This window comes from Aethalodelphis obliquidens, unplaced genomic scaffold (assembly GCF_003676395.1).
Source record: "Aethalodelphis obliquidens isolate GAN/ISIS:26980383/991018 unplaced genomic scaffold, ASM367639v1 scaffold83, whole genome shotgun sequence".
Taxonomy (NCBI): domain Eukaryota; kingdom Metazoa; phylum Chordata; class Mammalia; order Artiodactyla; family Delphinidae; genus Aethalodelphis; species Aethalodelphis obliquidens.
The window spans coordinates 7,302,287-7,324,711 of NW_020838027.1; the positions used below are offsets into that span (position 1 = coordinate 7,302,287).

Genomic DNA, 22,425 nt, shown 5'->3' on the forward strand with positions numbered 1-22,425 from the left:
TTTTTAGTGGGGTGTTGTTTCAGACATCAGGTCAGCAGTTTCATTGCATCTAGAACGAGGCTTCAGCAAGGGCACCTACAGTGACAGGGAGAGGAATCTCCAGAAGGGCAATGGTGATATAGGCAGAGAGGGTCACTTCATCGTCCACTCCACCCTGTAAATATGAGAGAGAGACAGATTTGAATAATTTGAGGGACATTTATAGCGATACAAGCTTACCTCGGGAAACCAGAAAAATCTAAAATAAACAACCTAACCTTATGACTAAAGCATAAGGTTTAGGAAGGAAAGAAATCATAAAGATCAGAGAAGAAATAAATAAAATAGAAACTTAAAAAAATAGAAAAGATCAGTGAAACTAAAAGCTGGTTCTTTGAAAAGATAAACAAAATTGATAAACCTTTAGCCAGACTCATCAAGAAAAAAAAGGGAGAGGGCTCAAATCAATAAAATCAGAAATGAAAAAAGAAGTTACAACTGACACCACAGAAATACAAAGGGTCATAAGAGACTACTACCAGCAACTATAGGCCAATAAAATGGACAATCTAGAAATGGACAAATTCTTAGAAAGGTATAATCTCCCAAGACTGAACCAGGAAGAAATAGAAAATATGAACAGATGAATTACCGGTACAGAAAATGAATCAGTAATTTAAAAACTCCCAGTAACTTTTGAGAATGCTCTTAATCAGCTCCTTGTATTCTGCTGTCATGGAATTTGTCCTTACCCATATACATCCCCATGAAGCAAAGTATCACAGTCACTCTAAGTTCCATCCCCTCTTTCTTGGTGCTACCCAGGTTTTATTTTCTTCTGATACCTTCCTTAAGGAATTCTTATGTTATCACTTCCTCTCCTCATCCTTGAGAACAGTGTAATGGACAAATCAACACTAGCTCCGAGAACACTTCACCTTAATGGCATTGTTGAGCAGTGACCCAGAACTCCTGAAACAGCCACTGTCCCTCTGCTTTTGGGCAAGCCAGGTGAGAGCTTCGGTAATATGTGCTTCATCAATGAAGATATAGGTTCGAGCCTGGGCAAAACTCTTCAGTACAAAGGCTGTGAGCCTGAAGGGGAGGAAGTGATGATCACATTTACGTTGTTACAGTGGTTTTATAACCACATCACAGCAACAGGCTTCACAGGACACTTCTCACACTGACGTGAGTCATCTAACAGGAATTCTTTACTTAGAGCTCCCATTGCCTTTACTTGATGACTCTGCTAGCTCTCGTACAGCTGACCCTTGAACGACATGGTTTGAACTGCATGGGTTCACTTACACATGGATTTCTTTTTTACTAAATATGTACTACAATACTACATGATCCCCAGTTGGTTGAATCCGTGGATGCACAACTGGGGATACCGAGGGCCGACTGTAAAATGATATGTGAATTTGCTACTGCTGAAGGTCAGTGCCCCTAACCCCCATGTGTTTCAAGGGTTAACTGTACTAATGTTACTTATTTTTTTATTTTATTTGAGTAAGGCTTTAAATCTTTTCTTTAGCGATTTTCTTTGTAGATGGCAGAATCTTCTCATACACAGCTCTTACATGCAGTAACTTCTGACATTGCTTTGCCTTAGGGATTTTAAAACGGTGTTTCATATCACTGGCTCCATCTCATTTCTTTCCTCCTATTATTGAATTTATTAGTGATTAAGATGAATATGATCTAAAAACATAAACTGAAGTGAGCATGGTTTATCTAGAAGTTATATGATATGTTTGCTGGCTATCTCATTAAAAAAATCATGGTTATGGGGGCTATTTTAGAAAAAAAAATAGCTATTTCAGAAAGAATACCTTGGTGTATTATGAACAGGATGAATTCTGGGGACAAATCTAACATACGTGTGTTTGAATCTCAGCTTTTTTGCTTGTTACCTTGCTAGTTTTGGTATATTTATCTAGTATAACCAACTATAGGCTTAATAATACATATCTGATAGGGTTCCTGGGAATATAATTTTGATAATATATGTAAAAGACCTGACACAAAAACAGGAGCTCAAAAAACTGTCTTTCCCTTACCAGGTGTTACCCTCATTGTTGCCATGTTGCTCCCCAAAGGTGCTGTAAGAGCCGTCATAGTGCCTGTAGAGCAGCTGTCTCTGGTAACCTGGAATGGAAGGTTAATGAAGCAACATGACGGGTTGTACATTCTGTAGCCAGAGAAATAAACAAAATGCCTTGGCATCTTGTGATAGTTCCTAAATTTTGCTGCAATGTGTTAGATGGTTCTGAGTCCTAAACATTTTATTGGAGGTTGGACACTGGCTAGGTACCATGAAGTCAACTGTCATAGTATTCTTATTATTGTAACTATCATAGTATGATAAATTTACATATCATAGAATTGATAAGTAACTCAAGCCTATTGGGGATTCCAACCTATTGTTAAAATTGCACTGTGAAATTTTCACTCCCTTATTCAGTGACTCACCAGTGTTGAGGTAGCGAATGGCCTTGGACTTGATCTCTGCAGTCAGCTGCTGTGTTTTATTTAGATAATCCAGAACGTAGATGTTAGGAGCAAAGAGGACCATATTTTGTTCTCCACAGCCATAGGGCATTTGGAGGAGATTTTGTGTATTTTGCATGACAGAGCCTAATATGTCTCCTAGGAAATGGGAGAGATGGGAAGTCATAAAGCTTATAGATTATAATCTATCAGAATCATTAAGAAGAAATGAATAATTAGCTAAGGTAAAGAAATGAGGAATTTTAGGAAGGGTGTCTTCAAGGAACAGAAGTATGATTGGAAGCAATAAATAAGTCCAAAGAAGAAAGAAGTTAAAAGTATAGCTGTTATTTTGAGAAAGTATTTATGGAAAAAATATAGTAGACATTGTCTAATATAGTACAGTAGTCCCCTAGGGCTGGAGACTCACCCAAAACTGAGAAGGAGGCTCGGGCAGACTCTTCTACCACATTTGGTGGCAGCTTCAGAGATAATTTTTCAGACACCTCGGCACCTAGAGAAAGAAACAAATCAGCCACAATGAAGATGATTTCTGCTGTATATCTTCCTGAAGAGTTCCAAGACCCAGAAGCCAGAACTATGCCTTGTACCTAAACTTCTTCTGAAAAGTTGTCCCTCTTTTAATATTCCAGTTTTAAAAAATACCTTCAACATATATGAATGGGATTCTGAGATTTCTAGAACTTTCCTTCCCCAACCTCCTTGTATGTGGAGTTGCATTCCAAAAGAAGGCTACAAACTGACAAGTACCTGTGATGTTGTGATTCTGTTGTAATCATCCTATGGCTAACACAAGATTGTTATCACAAGGTGATATATTTCATGTCCATCCCCAGCCTCCTCACACAACAGTTGTATGCAAAAAACCCACTATGTATATATAAGCAAAGGAAAAATCTTCAAAAAGTTCCTGAATTCTACCATAATGCTCCGTCTTTACTTCCATCAAATTTCACCAGATATGAAGACAGTATTTTTAATGGAACTGCTAGACATGGGGCTAGGGGTGAAGATGAACAGTATTTGACTCAGTGAAAATAAATTAACTGCTGCTGATAAGCATACATTTGCTGGCATTTTAATATTAGTGAATTACATGAAGATGAAAAAAGAAAAATGTATTTATCATTATACTGCATCCTGTCTTCATAAGATTAATAATAAAACTTTTGTCAAAGGGTACAAACTATCAGTTATGCAAGATGAATAAATTCAAGAGGTCTATTGTAAAGCATAGTGCCTACAGTTAACAATACTGTATTGTAAACCTAAACATTTGCTAATAGGATAGATCTTATATTATAAAAATATAATAATAAGAGAGTGGGAGGAAACTTTTGGAAGTGATGGATAGGCTTATGGTATAGATCGTGGTGACAGTTTCACAGGTGTATACTTATCTCCAAACTCATTAAGTTGTATACATTAATTATGTGTGTATTATCAATTATATTAATTACTGATAGTTATATAATTAAGTTTAATCATGTAGTTAAATACATAATATAATTATGTGTTAAATACATACATAGTTATATTAATTGTGTATGTATTATTTGTATGTCAAAAACTTCTCTTCAAAAAAAGCTTTGTAAGAAAACATGACATATATGGATTTGGTAGTAAGGACTAAATTCACTTAAATGTAGAAATAAGGCTAAATAATAAGGCAATTATGTTTTTAGAATACGTTTTATATATTTTAAGTATTGACATGACAAAAAAGGTAATAAACAGAAATTAGTAGGTACAGAAAGGTAAGGAACACATGATGTTGATTAGACATTGGTTTGAGATGAGAACACATTGTGTTGATAAATTTCTTCGTGTACTAAATTTCTATAAATGTTTCTGTTTAGGAAATTCTCCACAAAGATAAAACTGTATCTTTTACTGTAAGCTTCTTTAGTCCCTTCCCAGTGACTGATAGGATACTAGGTATAGGATTGGCACCAAACAAATATTGACATGACAAATGGTAAAGGCTATGGCAACCTTTTCTTCTGGAAATAGCATAGTCTCATTATCCAGTGTGGTTAGCTATGCAAAACTCAGTGTTGAAGGGGCTTGAATTCAGCTACCCATGTGTGGTATTACTAAATATCGAAGGAAATATCCCCTTTGGCAGTATTCATTTTGAATCTACCCACTTTCTACCTATGACCACATCATACACTGGTCAGAAGGACAATTTGATGTTTGCACAGGTGCTTAAGAAATAAAGACTCAGGATTCCTGGGATACGGATATTCAGCTGATCAAATTACTTGGCCTCTCTAAAAACCAGTTTCCTCAGTTACGAAATGGGTTGATGGTTCTTCGGGTCTTGCTTACCTCATAGGGAAAGTGTAGGAATGGTATCTATAAAATACTTTGAACTTCAAATATTATATTCTAGTCAATGTTGTTTTAATTATGATGACTGAGTCTTACCTGATGGACAAAGCAGGGAGTTGAATGTTGCTTCCTTCTCTAGTCCTTCAGGCTTTAGGTGGAAAGAAAGAAAAGTTAGAAATGAGAATGGACTGACTTTCAGGACATGTGTGTTAATAGGGGAACTACAGGTTTCTTGATGAAGAGAAGGATTGGAACTGATTTTCAAATATATTATAGAAGCAAATTCTATAAGTAATGTGAAGGAGACAGGTTGACAGATGAGAAAGGGAGGAGAAAATTACAAAGTAAAATCAAGAGAGAGAGACAGAGAAGCACACACAGAGAGAATCATATTGTGAAATATCCCATGAATATATATATATATATATTTCTTTTTTCATATATCTATTTTTTAGCCCTTCTTACCTAAAAGTTGGAACCCCAGCTGGATTCACCATTGTTTTTCTTGACTCACTGTGACTTATCAAATGGGCAGGCTTACTTACTTCCACCAACAGGGGCTTGATGACTGTGTCTTTCCTTCCATGTTCAGGGACCACAGCCACCTCGGTCCCACACAGCTCTTGAGACTCCAGTGCCTCTGCACTCACTGTGAAATTCACATTCCCTGGAAAAAGGGGCCAGTAGAGATGAGCACCATCTCTCTCTTCCTCTATGCCTCCAAACCCCAAGATTTATAAATGTTTAATGCTTTGTGACCTTATTTTTTTGTTTTATAAAAATATAGGAGCAGGAATGGAAGCAACATAGACTAGAGGCTAATGATACTGGGAATCCAAGGTGGAGCCGGAGGTGAGGGAAGCGGGTATATCCTTCTAGACGTCCTAGAATGAAAGACAAAGAAAAAACTTCTACCATTTGGTGGGGGGTGGGGGCGTCTTTGCCTGGATATGAGGATCCCATAGACAGACACACACAGTCGTTGAGTAGAGAACTGCCTCTAGGAGGCTGTCTCTCACCTAATGACTTTGGGGTTACTGCCCAGGACACGGTTTGCCGGCCATTCCCACAGATGCATTGAGTCTCTTGTTCCTTCTCTCCTGGGACAGCTAGGAATGCAGGAGAGGCTTCTAGGTGCACACTGACCTGAAACCACGCATGAGACAAAAAGACAAATAGACCAGAGGGAAAGGGGGCCAAAGGAAGAATGGCTTGAAATAAAGCACATTGAGGGATTGGGTAGATTTCAGGTTGCCTAATACTGAAGATAATATAAATGAAGACTGGGCATCTTATAAGTGGATCTGACATCTAAACACTAGTATTTGGGGATAATCTGCTCTTTCACGTGGTAGGAGCAGAGGAGAGGAAAGTCATGATGGTGTATGTTTGTTGCCTGTGGAAGCTCTACTCCTTTGGCTTAGGATCTTGACCATACCCTCAGCCCTCCCAGCAGAGTATACAAGATTTATAAACAATTATGGGGAGATGCACATAAATAACTTTAAAAGTTAAGTTTAATACAGTTAGTCATATAAGAAAAGTTAAATATATGGGAATGTAGAGGTTGAAACCTTGGAGAGTATAAGACATGAGAATCAGCATACTGGTTTTTGTTGTTCATGTCAGAAATCTTCATGTTACACAAACTTCCTAACTTTAAAGGGTTATGATAAGGGTCAGAACCTTGTTTTAAGTTGTCATTTGGTATTTGGAGATACCAGCAACCATAGTCATATAACATATGAGTATCTCTGACAGTGTTATCTCCTGGTGAGCCCATCTTACACACAGGAGTTTGTCAGTATTCCCAGGAATGCAGTTTTTAATTTACTTGACTGTTACCTTGTGTTCAAGTTAATAAAGAGAAGGCCTTACCCAGATGCATTTGGGAAGGTAGTTTAACACAGTGGCCTTGAGTGTGAAGGCTTCTCCGCGGATCACAGAGTAGGGCATCGTGAGATCCACAAAGAAGGGCTGGAAGGCTCGGAGAGAGGCAGTCGGAGAGAGACCAAGTCCAGTGTCACTGGACAAGCAGAGGGCCCCTGCCTTCCACTCAGTGATGGTATCGGGGACTATTACTCCTACTTCAGCCACACCTGAGGAGCTGGGGAGGTGGCAATGTGCAGAACAAAAAGTAAGCAGTTAAATACAGGCACGCCTCACTTTCTTGCACTTTGCTTTATCGTGCTTTACAGATACTGTGTTTTCTTTTTTAAACAAATTAAAGGTTTGTGGCAACACTGCGTCAAGCAAGCCTATTGGTGTCATTTTTCGAACAGCATTTGCTTGCCTTATCTCTCTGTGTCACATTTTGGTAATTCTCTCAATATTTCAGATTTTTAAATTATTATTATATTTGTTACGATGATCTGTGATCAGCAATCTATGATGTTACTATTGTAATTGTTTTGGGGTGCCATGAACTGCACCCATATAAGATGGCAAACTTAATAGATAAATGTGTGTGTTCTGACTGCTCCACTGACCAGCCATTCCCCTGTTCCTCTTCCTCTTCTTGAGCTTCCCTAGTCCCTGAGAAACAACAATATTGAAATTAGGCCAGTTAACAACCCTACGATGGCCTCTAAGCATTCAAGTGAAAGGAAGAATTGCACACTTCTCACTTTAAATCAAAAGCTAGAAATTATTAAGCCTTGTGGTAAAGGCATGTTGAAAGCTGAGATAGGCTGGAAGCTAGGCCTCTTGCACCAAACAGTTAGCCAAGTTATGAATGCAAAGGAAAGTTCTTGAAGGAAATTAAAAGTAAACACTTGAATGATAAGATAGCATAACAGCCGCATTGCCGATATGGAGAAAATTTGAATGGTCTGGATAGAAGATCAAACCAGCCACAATATCCCCTGAAGCCAAAGCCTAATCCAGAGCAAGGCCATAACTCTCTTCAGTTCTGTGCAGGGTGAGAGAGGTGAGGAAGCTGCAGAAGAAGAGTTTGAAGCTAGCAGAGAATGGTTCATAAGGCTTAAGGAGAGACGCCATCTCTGTAACGTAAAAGCTCAAGGTGAAGTAGTAAGTGCTGATGTAGAAGCTGCAGCAAATTATCCAGAAGATAATTAGTGAAGGTGATTACACTAAATAACAGATGTTAAATGTAGATGAAACAGCCTTATATTGGAAGAAGATGCCATCTAGGACTTTCATAGCTGGAGAGGAGGAGTTAATGTCTGACTTCAAAGCTTCAAAGGACAGGCAGACTATCTAGTTAGGGGCTAATGCAGCTGGTGACTTGAAGTTGAAGCCAGTGCTCATTTATCATTCCGAAAATCTTGGGGCCCTTCAGAATTCTGCTAAATCTACTCTGCCTGTGCTCTATAAATGGAACAACAAAGCCTGTATGACAGCACATCTGTTTACAACATGGTTTACTGAATATTGTAAGCCCATTGTTGAGAACTACTGCTTAGGAAAAAAGATTGCTTTCAAAATACTGCTGCTCATTGACAATGCACCTGGTCTCCCAAGAGCTCTGATGGAGATGCACAATGAGATTGATGTTGTCTTCATGCCTGCTAACACAATAGCCATTCTGAAGCCCATGGATCAAGAAGCAATCTTGACTTTCAAGTCTTATTCTTTAAGAAATACATTTTGTAAGGCTATAGCTGCCATATATGGTCATTCCTCTGATGGATCTGGGCAACGTCAATTGAAAACCTTCTGGAAAGGATTCACCATTCTAGATGCCATTAAGAACATTCTTGATTCATAGGAAGAGGTCAGAATATTAACATTAACAGGAGTTTGAAAGAGGTAGATTCCAACCCTCATGGATGACTTTGAGGGGTTAAGACTTCAGTGGAGGAAGTAACCGCAGATGTGGTGGAAACAGCAAGAGAACCAGAATTAGAAATAGAGCCTGAAGATGTGACTGAATTGCTGCAATCTCCTGTTAAAACTTGAATGGATAAGGAGTTGCTTCTTATGGATGAGCAAAGAAAGTGGTTTCTTGAGATGGAAGCAACTCCTGCGGAAGATGCTGTGAAGGTTGTTGAAATGACAACAAAGGATTTGGAATATTACAAAAACTTAGTTGCCAAAGCAGTGGCAGAGTTTGAGACGATTGCCTCCAATTCTGAAAGAAGTTCTACTGTGGGTAAAATGCTATCAAACACCATTGCATGTTACAGAGAAATTGTTTGTGAAAGGAAGAGTCAATTGACGTGGCACACTTCATTGCTGTCTTGTTTTAAGGAACAGCCCCATCCCAACCTTCAGCAGCCACCATCCTGATCAGTGAGCAGCCATGAACATCAAGTCAAGACCTTCCACCAGCAAAAAATTATGACTTGCTGAAGGCTTAGATGAAGGTTAGCATTTCATAGCAATAAAGTATTTTTGATTAAAGTATATACATTTTTAAAGACATAATGCTATTATACACTTAATAGACTACAGTATAGTGTAAACATAACTTTTATATGCCCTGGGAAACCAAAAAATTCATGTGACTCACTTTATTGTGATATTCGCTTTATTGGAGTGTCTGGAACGGAACCTGTAATATTTCTGAGGTATACCTGTAAATCCTTTCTAGGAAGAGTACCCCTATATAAATGATTCTATTGTCATGACTTGAATGCACTTAGTAGAAATACCAATAATGGAGAGTATAATCAAGGCTTGAAATGGGAATGTATAAGTCCCTTTTTCCAAATCTGTTTTCAATTCTAGTCTATATCAGTCTCACCTTAGACATGTAGCTGTAGTATAATCTGTTATAGACGATATAGTGATAAATATGTAGTTTTAGATTGTTATTAAATTTTTTTCTCTAAAATACTGTTCCACTGAGGGAAGGTTTATAATTTTAAATTCTACTACTACTGTGTAGAGCTGGCTTGACTGACCCTGTGCTTAACTCAGGACTGCCGAGCAATGAAGGATCTCTTATAGGTGTTAATCTGTGCAGTTCTTGGTTATATTTAGTCCTTATGCTCATTTTCTGGAAATCTTAGAATGACATTTGTGCAAAATTTCTGATACTAAATTAGATTAGTGAGACTTCATGACAGAAGTATTATACTAAACCTCTCCTGAACACAGCAATGTGTCCAAAAGATATACTTGGATATTGAAAAACTAGCTAAAAATTGAAAATTGTGAGGAATCTATATCGTTGCATCTTATATATGAAAGAAGTTACTTACTCTACTGCCACCAAATCCCAGATCCATGTCTCAGGGAAGTACTTCCGCACAGTCTCTGTGGGAGGCTCTGAAATATGTATTATATGCATAAGTTCATGAATTCTTCCCATTTCAGCTACGACTGCGGAGGAGACAGAAACAATAAATATAAAGATAAGGCTTATGAGAGGTTGTAGTAAGTGCTACAAAAGAAATAGGGTGATGAAATAGATAGGAACCAGGAGAGGACACTTGGGTATTAAGGGAAAGCTTCTTGGAGGAGGTGGCATTTTTAGATGAATTCTGAAGCATTACAGTAAGCTAGGAGTGAGCTGGGGGAAGAGAATCACAATCAGAGAACAGTGAGACCTAGAGGCAGGACGAGTCTTGGATTGCCTGTGAAAGAAACCTAGAGGCAGAAAGGAGGCTCTGCAGCTTCTGCACCTCTGCGAGAGCAAAGAAAAATCGTACCCAGACATTTTGACAGTGGCTTTGAGAAACCGTTTGTAGGAGTGAGAGAATCAAGAATTTAAAAAGTTCTTTATTCCCTAATGTGACCCTTTATTCCCAAATGTGTCAGAAGATAAGACAGAAGAGACAAGATTTGTCACTGGGACAAATCTTGTCCATCTATACACTTGTTCATACATAAATTTACTACAAATCTTATTGATAAAGGATTAAAGGATATAATTTATAAATACTAATAAAAATATACAATGATCTTTATTTAAATTCCGTATAGCCATTTGATTCTCACTGAAAGATTACCTTGATTTTTGACAAACTCTTTTGTTTGTACTCAACCTATATTCAACCATGATTTGACAGTATCAGACCATAAATAAATAAATGATTGATTACTCTATGATTCATCAAAGAAGTAGCCCATATCATTGACAAATGAGTGTGATTTCAATATGGATATTAGCTGATGTTTTGGGGAAGTTAAAGAGCTTCTTTTCTTGACTGGTGAGAATATAGTCCCAATTTGTGAATTTCTGTTTCTGTTTACATTATCCTATGCCTGGAAACTTTCCCTTCCCTTTTAAAACTCACACATCTCCATTTACTAGAAGCAAATTCTATATGAATGACTTCTTGATTCCTCAATCAGAATCAATCCTTTCTTTTATTCTTCATATCTGCACCTGTCTTATAACGCTTTTTACAGCCTGCCTTGTGTTCTTTCCAGCTGCATACGTGGGAGCTGGACACAAACAGAATTTTTTTGATTTGTATCACTATGTGACCTTGAGCAAGAACCTTAATATATCTAAATCACAAGTTCTTTTTTTTAATTGAAGTACAGTTGATTTACAATGTTGTGTTAATTTCTGCTGTACAGCAAAGTGACTCAGTTATACACGTATATACATTCTTTTTTTTTTTCTGTTTCTCTCTTTTTTTTTCGTACATTCTTTTTTATATTCTTTTCCATTATGGTTTATCTCAGGAGATTGGATATAGTTTCCCGTGCTCTACAGTAGGACCTTGTTGTTTATCCATTTTAAATGTAATAGTGTGCATCTACCAACCCCAAACTCTCAGTCCATCCCTCCCCCACTCTTCCCTCCCCCTTGGCAACCACAAATCTGTTCTCTATGTCTGAAATCACAAGTCCTTTTTAATTAATTTCATCACATTTTATCTTTTTTAAAGAATTATTTTATTTGGTTCAATATATTAGGCAATTAATTTTTCTTAATTTCTTACCTGGAGAAGATAACAGTCTTTGAGATGACTGTATTTTATATTGTTGAGGCTGTGGACATATTTTGGGTTTATGAATTTTTGAGTTGGTGAATACCTTTAAGCCCATATCCTGTAAAGGAAATCATCACCTAATCAGTACACAAATATCATAAAATATGTATATACACATACTTCTTTTCATTGAATTTAACAAACAATCCAACTAGCTTAATATTAATCTTTTTGTGTTTTTGGATTTGGAAGTTGTTTCTTTCAAACAGTGTCCCTGCCTCTTGTCACCCCAGCGTTACCTATAACTGTTACTCTAACACCCGCTCTAACACCCGTCTTTACTGTGCACTGAGGAAGCTCAGTCAGAATCCAACTTTTGAGCCTCACCACTGGCATCCTTAAACATGGGAAGCTAGCGCCATAAGCCCTGGTGCTGAGTATGTGTGGTTTAAGTACATTTCAGAGTAGCTGAGGTCATTCTCTCCTGCAAAGACTTTTTTCTTTGGAATACAAAGGCTTGCATTGTTTCACTTGATGTGTAAATATTACAGTTTTTCAGCTGTCTAATGATTCTAATCAGGTAGAACCATATGAAATTACTGATATTTGACCATTTTTAAAAAACTTTAATTGGAGTATGGTTGCTTTACAATGTTGTGTTAGCCTCCACTGCACAACAAAATGAATCAGCCATACACATACAGCTATGCCCTCCCTAATATTAAACTTTTAATGTTCACATGAGTAGAAAGGAAATTGATATACTTATAGAGATAATTTCATTCTGTTTTTAAACCTTTTTCAACAGTAATTATTTTACATGTGTAATATTTATAAATGAATGAAATGAATGAAGGAAAAAAACTTGCTTAATAATCCCAAAAGTTCCAGTCCTGGCTCTGTTGTTATTAGTAGATCTGCTACTATTAGTGACCTTGGAGAAGTCACTTGACCTCTCTATGTCCCATTACCCTCAACTATAATATGGAAGCATTAAAATAAATATTTTTTTCCATATATAATATTGTGTGAACCTTAAGAACTGACCATCAGCAATATAATGGACTTGCCTTTAGGAAGCTATACATATCTTTTTCATTTGTATTTGATACTGGGGAATACATGATCCCATTGACATAGACATTATGGTGACTGATGCAGTCTTCATTGTCTTCCTTCTGTTGATTTAAACGGTCAGGGAAACCGTGGAGGTCCTTTACTGGTAGCAGGTTATAAACCTGTACAAATGCAAAGGGCGAAAGGACAAACTTACTTGTGGCTTATTTTTCTTAAGTGCAGGGAGAAAAGAAAAGAATAATCACTACCAGACTTTCTTTGAGTGACTCCATTGCCTAGATAATTTACAGAGAAGATGATTTTTAAAACGTTTAACAATTTTAGGGAAAAAAACAATTAAAACATTCCTATCTAAGTACTCAGGATCATAATCTTCTGTTATGCAATTCAGAGGCAAACCCTAGACTCTGCTGGAATGAAATAAAACTTAATTAAGAGAAATTGAGGTTTGCTATATTTGAGACATTGTGCAACACTTCAGGATGACAGAATTAGGTAATAGTTTTGTCTCTATCTGGTGGTTAGCAACTTACTCGGTGTTTAACAAAGTAAATGGACAACATGTTCTAAACAGGCACATGGATAAGCATGTATCCTCTGTATAGGTCAGGACAGTATTTTCTTAGTATTACCCATGGGAACTAAATGCTCCATATCTTTATAAAATACATAAAACTTTAACTGTAGAATACTGAAAATGATACTTTCAAATTCACTTCAACGGGAAGAATAAGACAAACATAAAAATTCTGTAGGTGTTTTATATTTATAGGAGTTCAAAATTGTTTGATAAGAATAGATTAGCAAAGTGAGTAGCACAATGAAATGAAGCACTTTCTCAAAGGCAGCTCCTTCTTAGCATTCTCCATCTCCTCCCTCTGCTTTATTTTTCTCCAAAGCATATCACATAATTATTGTCTGTCTCACCTATTAAGTTCCATGAGTGCATGGATTTTTTTCTTTCTAGTAGTTCACTATGAGATCCCCAGAATTTAGGACACACCCAGAACACAGTAGGCACTAAATAAATATGTGTTGAATGAGTGACTTATGCTACTAGGTGCAAGTGTTTCATTAATGAAACATTATCAAAGATTGAGAGGAACCCTTGTTCTAACCCAGGTCTACTACTAGATACATGAAAGCTTCTGCTTTATTATTAACAAACTAATAGAATTTTCTGCTTTATCTATCCACTAGGATTGTTATAATTGAAAACAACTTTGAGAACTATAAAATTATGTTATACAAACATAAAACATTAATGTTAGCGTTCCACATATTCCCTTGCTTCCACTATGCACTTAATATCTCCTTTAGAAGTATTCTAATATTTTTAATTAAATACTATTGGAAGGACCAGAAAGTAAGAGATCTTTTCTTTTCTCTTGTAGGGAAGTAAAAACGTAACTTTCCCTTTATAAAATTTTGGTAGTGAAAAAAAACTTCAGTAAGAGGTTATTCCAATTGCCCTCATTGAAAATTTGAAGTAATGGGCAAACTACTATTAGGACACATTAAGTAGTTTCCCGTTGTTATACTAAGCATACCCTTTTGCTATTTTTCCTATTAACCCAGTATTTGAAAAGGTTTCATTTATTAATGTCATTTATCACATGGTAATTAATTTTTCCTAATTTTTATTAATCAGAGACAATACAGATCTTCCTTCAGAAATTGTGTTCATCTTGGGCATGCAGTGTTTCAACTGATACTATTCTTATTAAAAGAAGTTTGATATTTCACTTAGCCTGTGCAGTCTAAGTGCAGGTATATGTACCATTTCTGTTAGACTTTTTGAAATATTAAAACTAGTTTGAAAACTCCTACTATTGGTTTCATAAAGCTCTAGGATTTCAGGGATTTTGGATGGTGCATGATTTATACATTGATATTCATATGTAATATCTTCCTCACCAAAAAAAAGTGCACATGAAAGAGCTCAAAACTATTAACTCCTAGATAAATATAACTTTAATAGATGCTATCCCACTCAGGGTTTTTTCTTGCTCTGAGTCCCTGATGTGGCCCTTCCTGACCCCTGGGGCTGATGGAACTCACCGTGGCCACAGAGAGCTCGGCCTCAGGACTCATGAGCAGCACACTTTGGTCCACGGCGCGGAGGGCACAGAGGGACCGAGGGGAAGCGGTGACTTTCAGGCGGGCGTGGGAGGCTGGGAGACTCTGTGCTGGGCTGAAGTTCAAACCCACCTGTGGAATTGGGGACAAAGTCAGAAAAACAAATTTCCTGATTCACCCATGCGTTCACCAGCATTTCCTGGGTGCTCCGCAAATTCAATGCATAATCGCTTTGTTTGACTTTGTTGATGTTTGGCACCATGTAAGCCTTGAGGCCTTTGGTTCCCTATTTTGTCACTCTGATTCTCATCAGTTGAGCTATTATAATGATATCTGTTTTTATAAGTTATTAAATTGGAGATGCTATTTTTTACCTTTGATACATAGTGAGGTGTTCATTAACTAACTGTGGGCGGAATGCAAATGGTTCTAGATGCTCTTGTATTTTTCCTTTGGCCCTTTTGTAGTCTTATAAACTTGGTTACATGTTTTCCAACATTTCATCGTAAGAGAAGGGAACAAGGTACTCTGAACTGTATCATATGGTAAGAGACAATGCATGAGAATTTTGCACTAGGAGTCAAGTGACGTGGATAGCTTCTTTTTTTTTTTTCTTAAATTGGGGTATAGTTGCTTTACAATGTTGTGTTAGTTTCCGCTGTACAACAAAGTGAATCAACCATATGTATACATATATCTCCTCCCTCTTGAACCTCCCTCCCACGCCCCCCCCGCCACCCATCCCACCCATCTAGGTCACCACAGAGCACCGAGCTGAGCTCCCTGTGCTATACAGCAGGTTCTCACCAGCCATCTGTTTTACACACGGTAGTGTTTATACGTCAATCCCAATCTCCCAGTTCATCCCACCCTCCCTTCCCCTCTCCTTGTCCACATGTTTGTTCCTTATGTCTGTGTCCCTGTTCCTGCCCTCTATTCCCAAATAGGTTTATCTGTACCATTTTTCTAGATTTCACATATATGTGTTAATATATGATATTTATTTTTCTCTTGACATGGCTTCTTAGTGTGATCTGCCATTACCTTGCTGAAAACCTCTGGTGAATTCATTTAACCCTTTTGGCCCCAGTGCTTGCATGTAGAAAATAATTGATAGTGATAGTAACTTCTAGTTTTAAATGTTGAAAAATTTATGATATAAAACACCCACCTTGTTGGCCAGACAGTTTTCGACCTCATATTTTGCAGAGTCACCAACCACTTCCCCATCAGGTAAAATGGCATAGATGAGCAACCTAGCGACGGGAGCAATGTCTGACTCCACAGGGACTGACAGGGGAAAATGGCCTTCCACTGGAGCACAGAGAGAATGAAAGGAAGTGGTCATGGGTTAGACAGCTCAGGGCTGAAATAACACTTTTCTGCTGTTCAATGTCATTTTAGGAGCCTGGTCTGGTTGATGACTCTATTAGTAGATGTAACAGATATAAGAAATAGTAGATGTAATAAATGGATGGCTATCTCTAAGAATCCTGGCTTAAAAAAAAAACAACAACCTTATCATAGCCCCCCATCTTCTCTCAAAATCGCATAATGATTTCTCCCCAGTTTGAAGCTTGAGTTCATCTATACAAAGTTCTGATGCTATCTAAGGATGTGGAGACATCCATTTGGCTACCATTTGATCTAGATTTTACACTAGAGAAGGGAAATAGTACTTGAAGTTGCGAGATGTAATAGTAAGAGTTTAACACATTGTATTTACCCCTATATCCTCTTTAACTTTCTATGAACCAGATATTCTATTCTTTCTTCTTAAGAGGAGTACTGAGCTCCTTTGCAACTTATTTTTTGGTGCCTACATAGAACTGTTAGAAGTTGCATCGAACTTCTCTACTATAGTGCTTCTATGTTGCTACAAAGTAGCAACAAAAGAGTAGTTCACTGATAATTTTCTTAAGGGAACTTTTAGACTCCCTTAGGATAGGTGAAACCTTCAGAGGATTATATTGTTCCACATTTGTTCCTGGGGAGAGTCCAGTTTACCTCTTCATAAAATCATAGCTCTCTTCAAAAGGGAAATATGATGTAAAGATATAAATGACTCAGCACAAGACCTAACATATAGAAGACACTCCAAAGTTTTACCTTCTCTCCATTGTCTAAAACAATTTTGAAATGTCATTTTGAGAAGGAGGTCCATGACTATTTATGGTTTGAAAATTTGGAATAAGCATAAATTATGAAACAACTAAACACTTTAAATAATCTGAACAGAATAACCTGAAAGAAAAGAAAATAAATATTTGATAAAGGGTTTAAAAAAAGAAAGAAACATTATTGCTTTCCCCTTTCAACTTCCTTATTAGGGTTAGATGAAAATTCTCTCTCTTTATTTGAAGCTATTCCTGGTATTTCTGCAGTGTAAGGTTGCAAGTGACTGAGTATGGCAGAAATGGGGAATTATGGAAATACTCACTGTCTCCCTGGTGCACGGGCAGGGGCAGTACGTGAGTCCCAGATCGGACAATGTCTCCCTTTGCCATTACCTGCAAAAAAGGAAATGAAAAGGGATTTAATTTGCCGGACAGATATCTGACCCCAAGTCTTGCTCTCTATGTGATATGCTTGTTTTATTGAGCCCCTGCTGGCAATAATTAGCCCTGAGAGAAGTCAGACTTTCAAAAGGAACATGGTTAAGAGGTCAAAGTTGCGATGCCTAAAGAGCTTCATAAATCCTTGCTCACACAGGAGTTTACAGATGAGTCAGAGTAGTGGCCTTCCTTCTCACCAGGTAATAGAACACGAGCTCCTTCAGCTCCTGCAGGGCCTGTCCATTCAGCATATAATGTGCTTGGACTGTCTGAGCTCGGCCGCAGGGCAGTTCCCGAGGCAAGGGCTCAAGGTGGACAAAGCTCTTGCTTTGGGAGAATACAAGATTAGCAGTGTGATAAGCTTCTTCATACTCTTCTGACAGCCACTGGTAGCCATAGCAGGTACTATGATCCTTGTGTCTGACCTAATGAATTAGAAAAACAATATTATCTTATAGATTATATGTCATAGAGAATCAGTGTGCTCCAGAATTGCATTCGTTTAGTATCCTACCTTAACTAGTACCTAGAAATCTGGTGCTCTACACTCAAAAGTGAGAGAGGACGGTCCCTTATTTTGTTTATCAGTATTGCAGGCCTTTACAGGACGGAGGCTCCTTGAGTTGGTATTGATTTTTACATTTGTGAAGAGCATAAAAGGAGGCATCCTTTGCTCTGATTAGCTTGGCTTACATTTCTTTGGCTACTTTACCTATTCAGACAGAGACATTGGAGCTATGAAACCTCACTGAGGAGACTAATCCTCAGAAACGGAAGAATTGCATATCAGAGAGTAGGTGCCTCATTTATGATGGGTTTCAAATGGGTATTATGAATAAATGTAATATTGCAACCTTAGGGGTCTGAGAACACTTTCTGTAAATAGCATTGGTTCAAGAGTTGAGTTAGTGAAGTAGTTGAAGTCTATACTCAACTCTTAGTTATTTGCTCTTAATATAGAGTTGAGCCAGGATTTTAATCTAATTTATCTGATTCTGGAACCTACACTTAAAAAAATTGTGGTAAAAAACACAACATAAATTACCATCTTAACCATTTTAAAATGTACAGTTTGGTAGTGTTAAGTAATATGCAGCCCATCTCCAGAATCCTTTCATCTTGCAAAACTAAAACACTGTCCCCATTAAATACCAACTCCTCATTTCTCCTTCTTCCCAACCCCTGGCAACCACCATTCTACTTTCTATTTCTATGGCTTTGAGTGCTTTAGATACCTCATGCAAGTGGAGTCATACGCGATTTGTTTTTTGTAACTGGATATTTCACTTAGCATAATGTCTTCAAGGTTCGTCCACACTGTAGCCTGTGACAGCCTTCCTTTTTAAGGCTGAATACTATTCCACTGTACATATATACCACATTCTGTTTATCTGTTCATCTGTTGATGGATATTTGGGTTGCTTCCACCTCTTGGCTACTGTGAATAGTGCTGCTATGAACAGGGCTGTGCAAGTATCCCTTTGAGATTCTGTTTTCAATTCTTTTGAAGGTATACTCAGCAGTTAGAATACTGGATCATATGGTAGTTCTCATTTGGGGGGACTGCCACGCTGCTTCCCACAGCGTTTGCACGATTCATGTCGCTACACGCGAGTGCACACGTGGAGCCCCCACTTTAGCCACAACACTATACTGCCTCCTTTTAACAAACTTTTTCAAAATTGACCATGAATTGGTTTTTAGTTTCGCATTTTTTTTTCCTAAGACTAAACACAACTTGGAAATGCCATCACTTTTCGGTTGCAACCTTTCTTCCAAGACTTCTTCACATCATTGGTAACTTCCCTCCAAACTTACCCTGACAGTGAGGGAGGTGCCCGTGATGCTGGTGGTGTTGATGGAGAACTGCACCAGGCCGTGCTCATCAGTGGTGGCGTTGGAGTCATAGTGGGCTTCCTCTGCTGTGATGAAGATGAGTTTATTTGGTATAGGGACACCTTTTCCATCTGCTAGGCGCACCTGAAGATTAAAAGCTGCAGATCAGTTATGTGGCTAATATCCAATAGACACCAAACATTCATTTTATTACAAATATTTATTGAGTGTGTCCAATATGTCAGACATGGTTCGAGGCATTGAGGCTACAGCAGTGAACAAAACAAAGTTCCTTCTATCATAGAGCATACGGTCCAGTAAAAGAGATAGCTGCTAAATAAATGCGTAATATATACTTATTTAGTGGTAATCAGTCCTAAGACGAAAAATAGTGTAAAAGGGTAGAGAATGATGGAGATAATAGAGGTGACCTGAGAAATGTATTCTGTGGATATTTTGAAATACTCTATATATTATATATAACTTTTGGAAAGTCACAGACCACAAGAGCCATAATGAAAATTTTTAACCCATTAGTCAAATTTAATTGAGCCTCAAATACTTATTTTATGGCAGACCATTCCCTTTCTACAGATTAGTGTTCTGAGATTTAATATTAGTAATTGCTAATATATTGTCCTGTGTGCTCCTCTAGTTTTATATATGATATCTGCTTCTTGACCTAGATTTGCAAACTTTTGGAAGGTAGGTAGATTTTATGAGGTACTTCCCATCTGAAAAATGTAAAATTGAAAAGAAGCATAGAATATTAAATAAGGGCCTAAAGTCAAATTACTGCTAATACTGAACCCAGAAGATTAGTAGCTCAGTTCAGATTTTAAAGATGGTGATTTTTTTTCTCAGTATAAACTACTTTTGGTAGAAGGAAGCACAACCAGCAGACTTGGATTAGTATTTGTAATTGATTAACAAGATCTAAGTTTGCTAATGAAATGTCAGCTGTATACCAGGATAGGTACAAAATTCTGATTCTTTCACTTTTGGTGAGAGAGTCTTATGATAATAGGATAGTTATTTAGCAGGAATAAAATCTCAAAAAAGTACAATATACTTCTGAGAAGTTTAAAGAAGTGAACTTTCATTTTAGGAAGTCACCAAAGTTTCTGAACATGTTTGCTGTCATAGCATAATCAAGACATTCTAAAATTTATTCCACTACTCTTTTTGTGGAGCCTGGTCCCTCTGTCTTTTACACACTCCACAGCTGACATCTTATAATATTTCCATTAAAAACAGGATGCACAGTAATTACGCATGGAGGTACATACAACTCTCATCTCAGACTTCTGGAGTCCGAAAGGTCCATTAGCACATCTGCTTATAACAGTAAGCAGAAAAATAACAGTAGCAGATTTTTTTTGTAGATCTGAGAGAAAAAATTTATATCTTTAAAATCTGGGTATACTTTATTATTATTATTTTTTTTGCGGTACGCGGGCCTCTCACTGTTGTGGCCTCTCCCGTTGCGGAGCACAGGCTCCGGACGCGCAGGCTCAGCGGCCATGGCTCATGGGCCCAGCCGCTCCGTGGCATGTGGGATCTTTCCAGACCCGGGCACGAACCCGTGTCCCCTGCATCGGCAGGTGGACTCTCAACCACTGCGCCACCAGGGAAGCCCTGGGTATACTTTAAATAGCAGTATTTTACCCCTCTGTGTACTGTTTTTAAAATATACTTGCTAAAATAAAACAAATATATTTGAATAAGTATACTTGAGTAAAATAAAATATACTTGAAAAAGTAATGTATATGTAATATCCATGAAAGAAACACCAGGTACAGCAGAATCTTTTATATTTCAAAATAAAAATGAAAGCCACCTACCCACCCATTTCCATACAAAGTTAATGTTAGAAGGATAATGTGATTGGCTATCAGGAATTTCGAGACACTTTGTGAAAAAATATTATAAAAATCTGAGACTGCCTGGTAAACCCCATGGGAAAGAGATTGAGTGACATCACTCAGTGCTGTTCCCAAAACCTTCTAATTTTGATAGTGCTTTAGAATGGTTTTATAGATTTGATGTACAAATTTAGAGGAACAAATCTATTTTATGTGGGTTTATACCCTTGATTATATTAATCAACAGATAATATTAACCAGGTATAGTTTTAGCAGAATATGTTGTACGTATTAGGTGAGAGTACAGTTTGATTTGTGAATTGAAAAATACCTCACCTGCCCAAAGAAGGGAATCCCTCGTCTAGCGTCTGAGTCTACTTTCACAAATGAGAGTTTGGTTATGGTTCTTGTTATTTCAGTGGTCCCTTTTCCAGTTAATTCCACCTCTGAAAAAGAAGGAAAAAATAAGTTCACTTTTGGAAGGATGCTCTCCCTGAACTTATACTACTTCCTCCCTTTTAGTTCACTGTTTGGCAAAGGAACTAAATCCATGTCCATTGTTCTTCCTCCCATACCCATGAGGTATACACACCTGTTCCTTCTTCTTGAATCTTGGCCTCCACTTCAATTTTCATTTCAAACTCTTGTCTCTTCATTTGGAAGATCTTGGTCTTTACTTGCTGCGAGAAGCAGCCCTGGCTGTTTAGCTAGGAGGGGACGAAATAAAATACAAAAACATAAGACTGGACAAATCAGTGGTCAGTTAATCTGGTGGCATTTTTTTTTTTTGAGGCAACATAACCTAGGAATTTTGTATGATGAGAACACAATAAATATTCTCTGGGGATTAATTATAATTACATCTCACAACAGTTTCTGGCTTATAACTGACAGGTGTATTCCTTAGTATCTGATATTCCCCAGAGTGAATGAGGTGAAGAAATGAAGAAATGCCTTAAAACTTGGGGGGTAATCTTACTGTAGCAGGCAGCTAACTCTTCACCGAAGCCTGGCTTCCCTTCCATAGTTTACAGCTGTGGCTGGGAAGTGGCTGCCCATCTGGGCACTGTGTTTCCCAGCTCCCTGGCATCTAGGTGGGGCCATGTGACAAGCTCTTGCTCATAGAAAGAGAGAAAAACTGACACCTTTCCCAGCCAAGGTGGTTAAGATTTGTATGCTTTTTTTCTCCTTCCTTTACATAATTGGATGGATACTCAAGGCGGCTTTAGGTACCAGGTACTGGAGATGGTTCAACTTCAATCATCCTGGGTGCTTGGTGCACCAAGAATACCCACAATGGACAATTACAAGAAATAATTCCTATT

At 37.7% G+C, this 22,425-nt stretch overlaps 1 protein-coding gene and 1 long non-coding RNA gene across 3 annotated transcripts in view; one reads left to right on the plus strand and one right to left on the minus strand.

Annotated features, from left to right (window-relative positions):
• LOC113612976 (uncharacterized) overlaps positions 1–22,425 on the plus strand; it is a 171,433-nt gene that overhangs the window by 48,906 nt on the left and 100,102 nt on the right. The gene's annotated exons all lie outside the window — the stretch shown is intronic.
• Positions 1–22,425, minus strand: part of A2M (alpha-2-macroglobulin) — a 40,680-nt gene that overhangs the window by 8,250 nt on the left and 10,005 nt on the right. Inside the window, exons 9-27 of the mRNA XM_027093320.1 lie at positions 21,693–21,807; positions 21,437–21,546; positions 19,217–19,378; positions 17,596–17,823; positions 17,284–17,353; positions 16,015–16,157; positions 14,826–14,975; positions 12,758–12,925; positions 11,697–11,805; positions 10,002–10,122; positions 6,712–6,940; positions 5,853–5,979; positions 5,379–5,500; positions 4,930–4,981; positions 2,906–2,989; positions 2,458–2,634; positions 2,046–2,133; positions 918–1,074; positions 80–154 (exon numbers count right to left, since the gene is read on the minus strand). Of these exons, the coding sequence (XP_026949121.1) occupies positions 80–154; positions 918–1,074; positions 2,046–2,133; positions 2,458–2,634; positions 2,906–2,989; positions 4,930–4,981; positions 5,379–5,500; positions 5,853–5,979; positions 6,712–6,940; positions 10,002–10,122; positions 11,697–11,805; positions 12,758–12,925; positions 14,826–14,975; positions 16,015–16,157; positions 17,284–17,353; positions 17,596–17,823; positions 19,217–19,378; positions 21,437–21,546; positions 21,693–21,807 (2,487 nt within the window). The remainder of the gene's footprint in view (positions 1–79; positions 155–917; positions 1,075–2,045; positions 2,134–2,457; positions 2,635–2,905; positions 2,990–4,929; positions 4,982–5,378; positions 5,501–5,852; positions 5,980–6,711; positions 6,941–10,001; positions 10,123–11,696; positions 11,806–12,757; positions 12,926–14,825; positions 14,976–16,014; positions 16,158–17,283; positions 17,354–17,595; positions 17,824–19,216; positions 19,379–21,436; positions 21,547–21,692; positions 21,808–22,425) is intronic.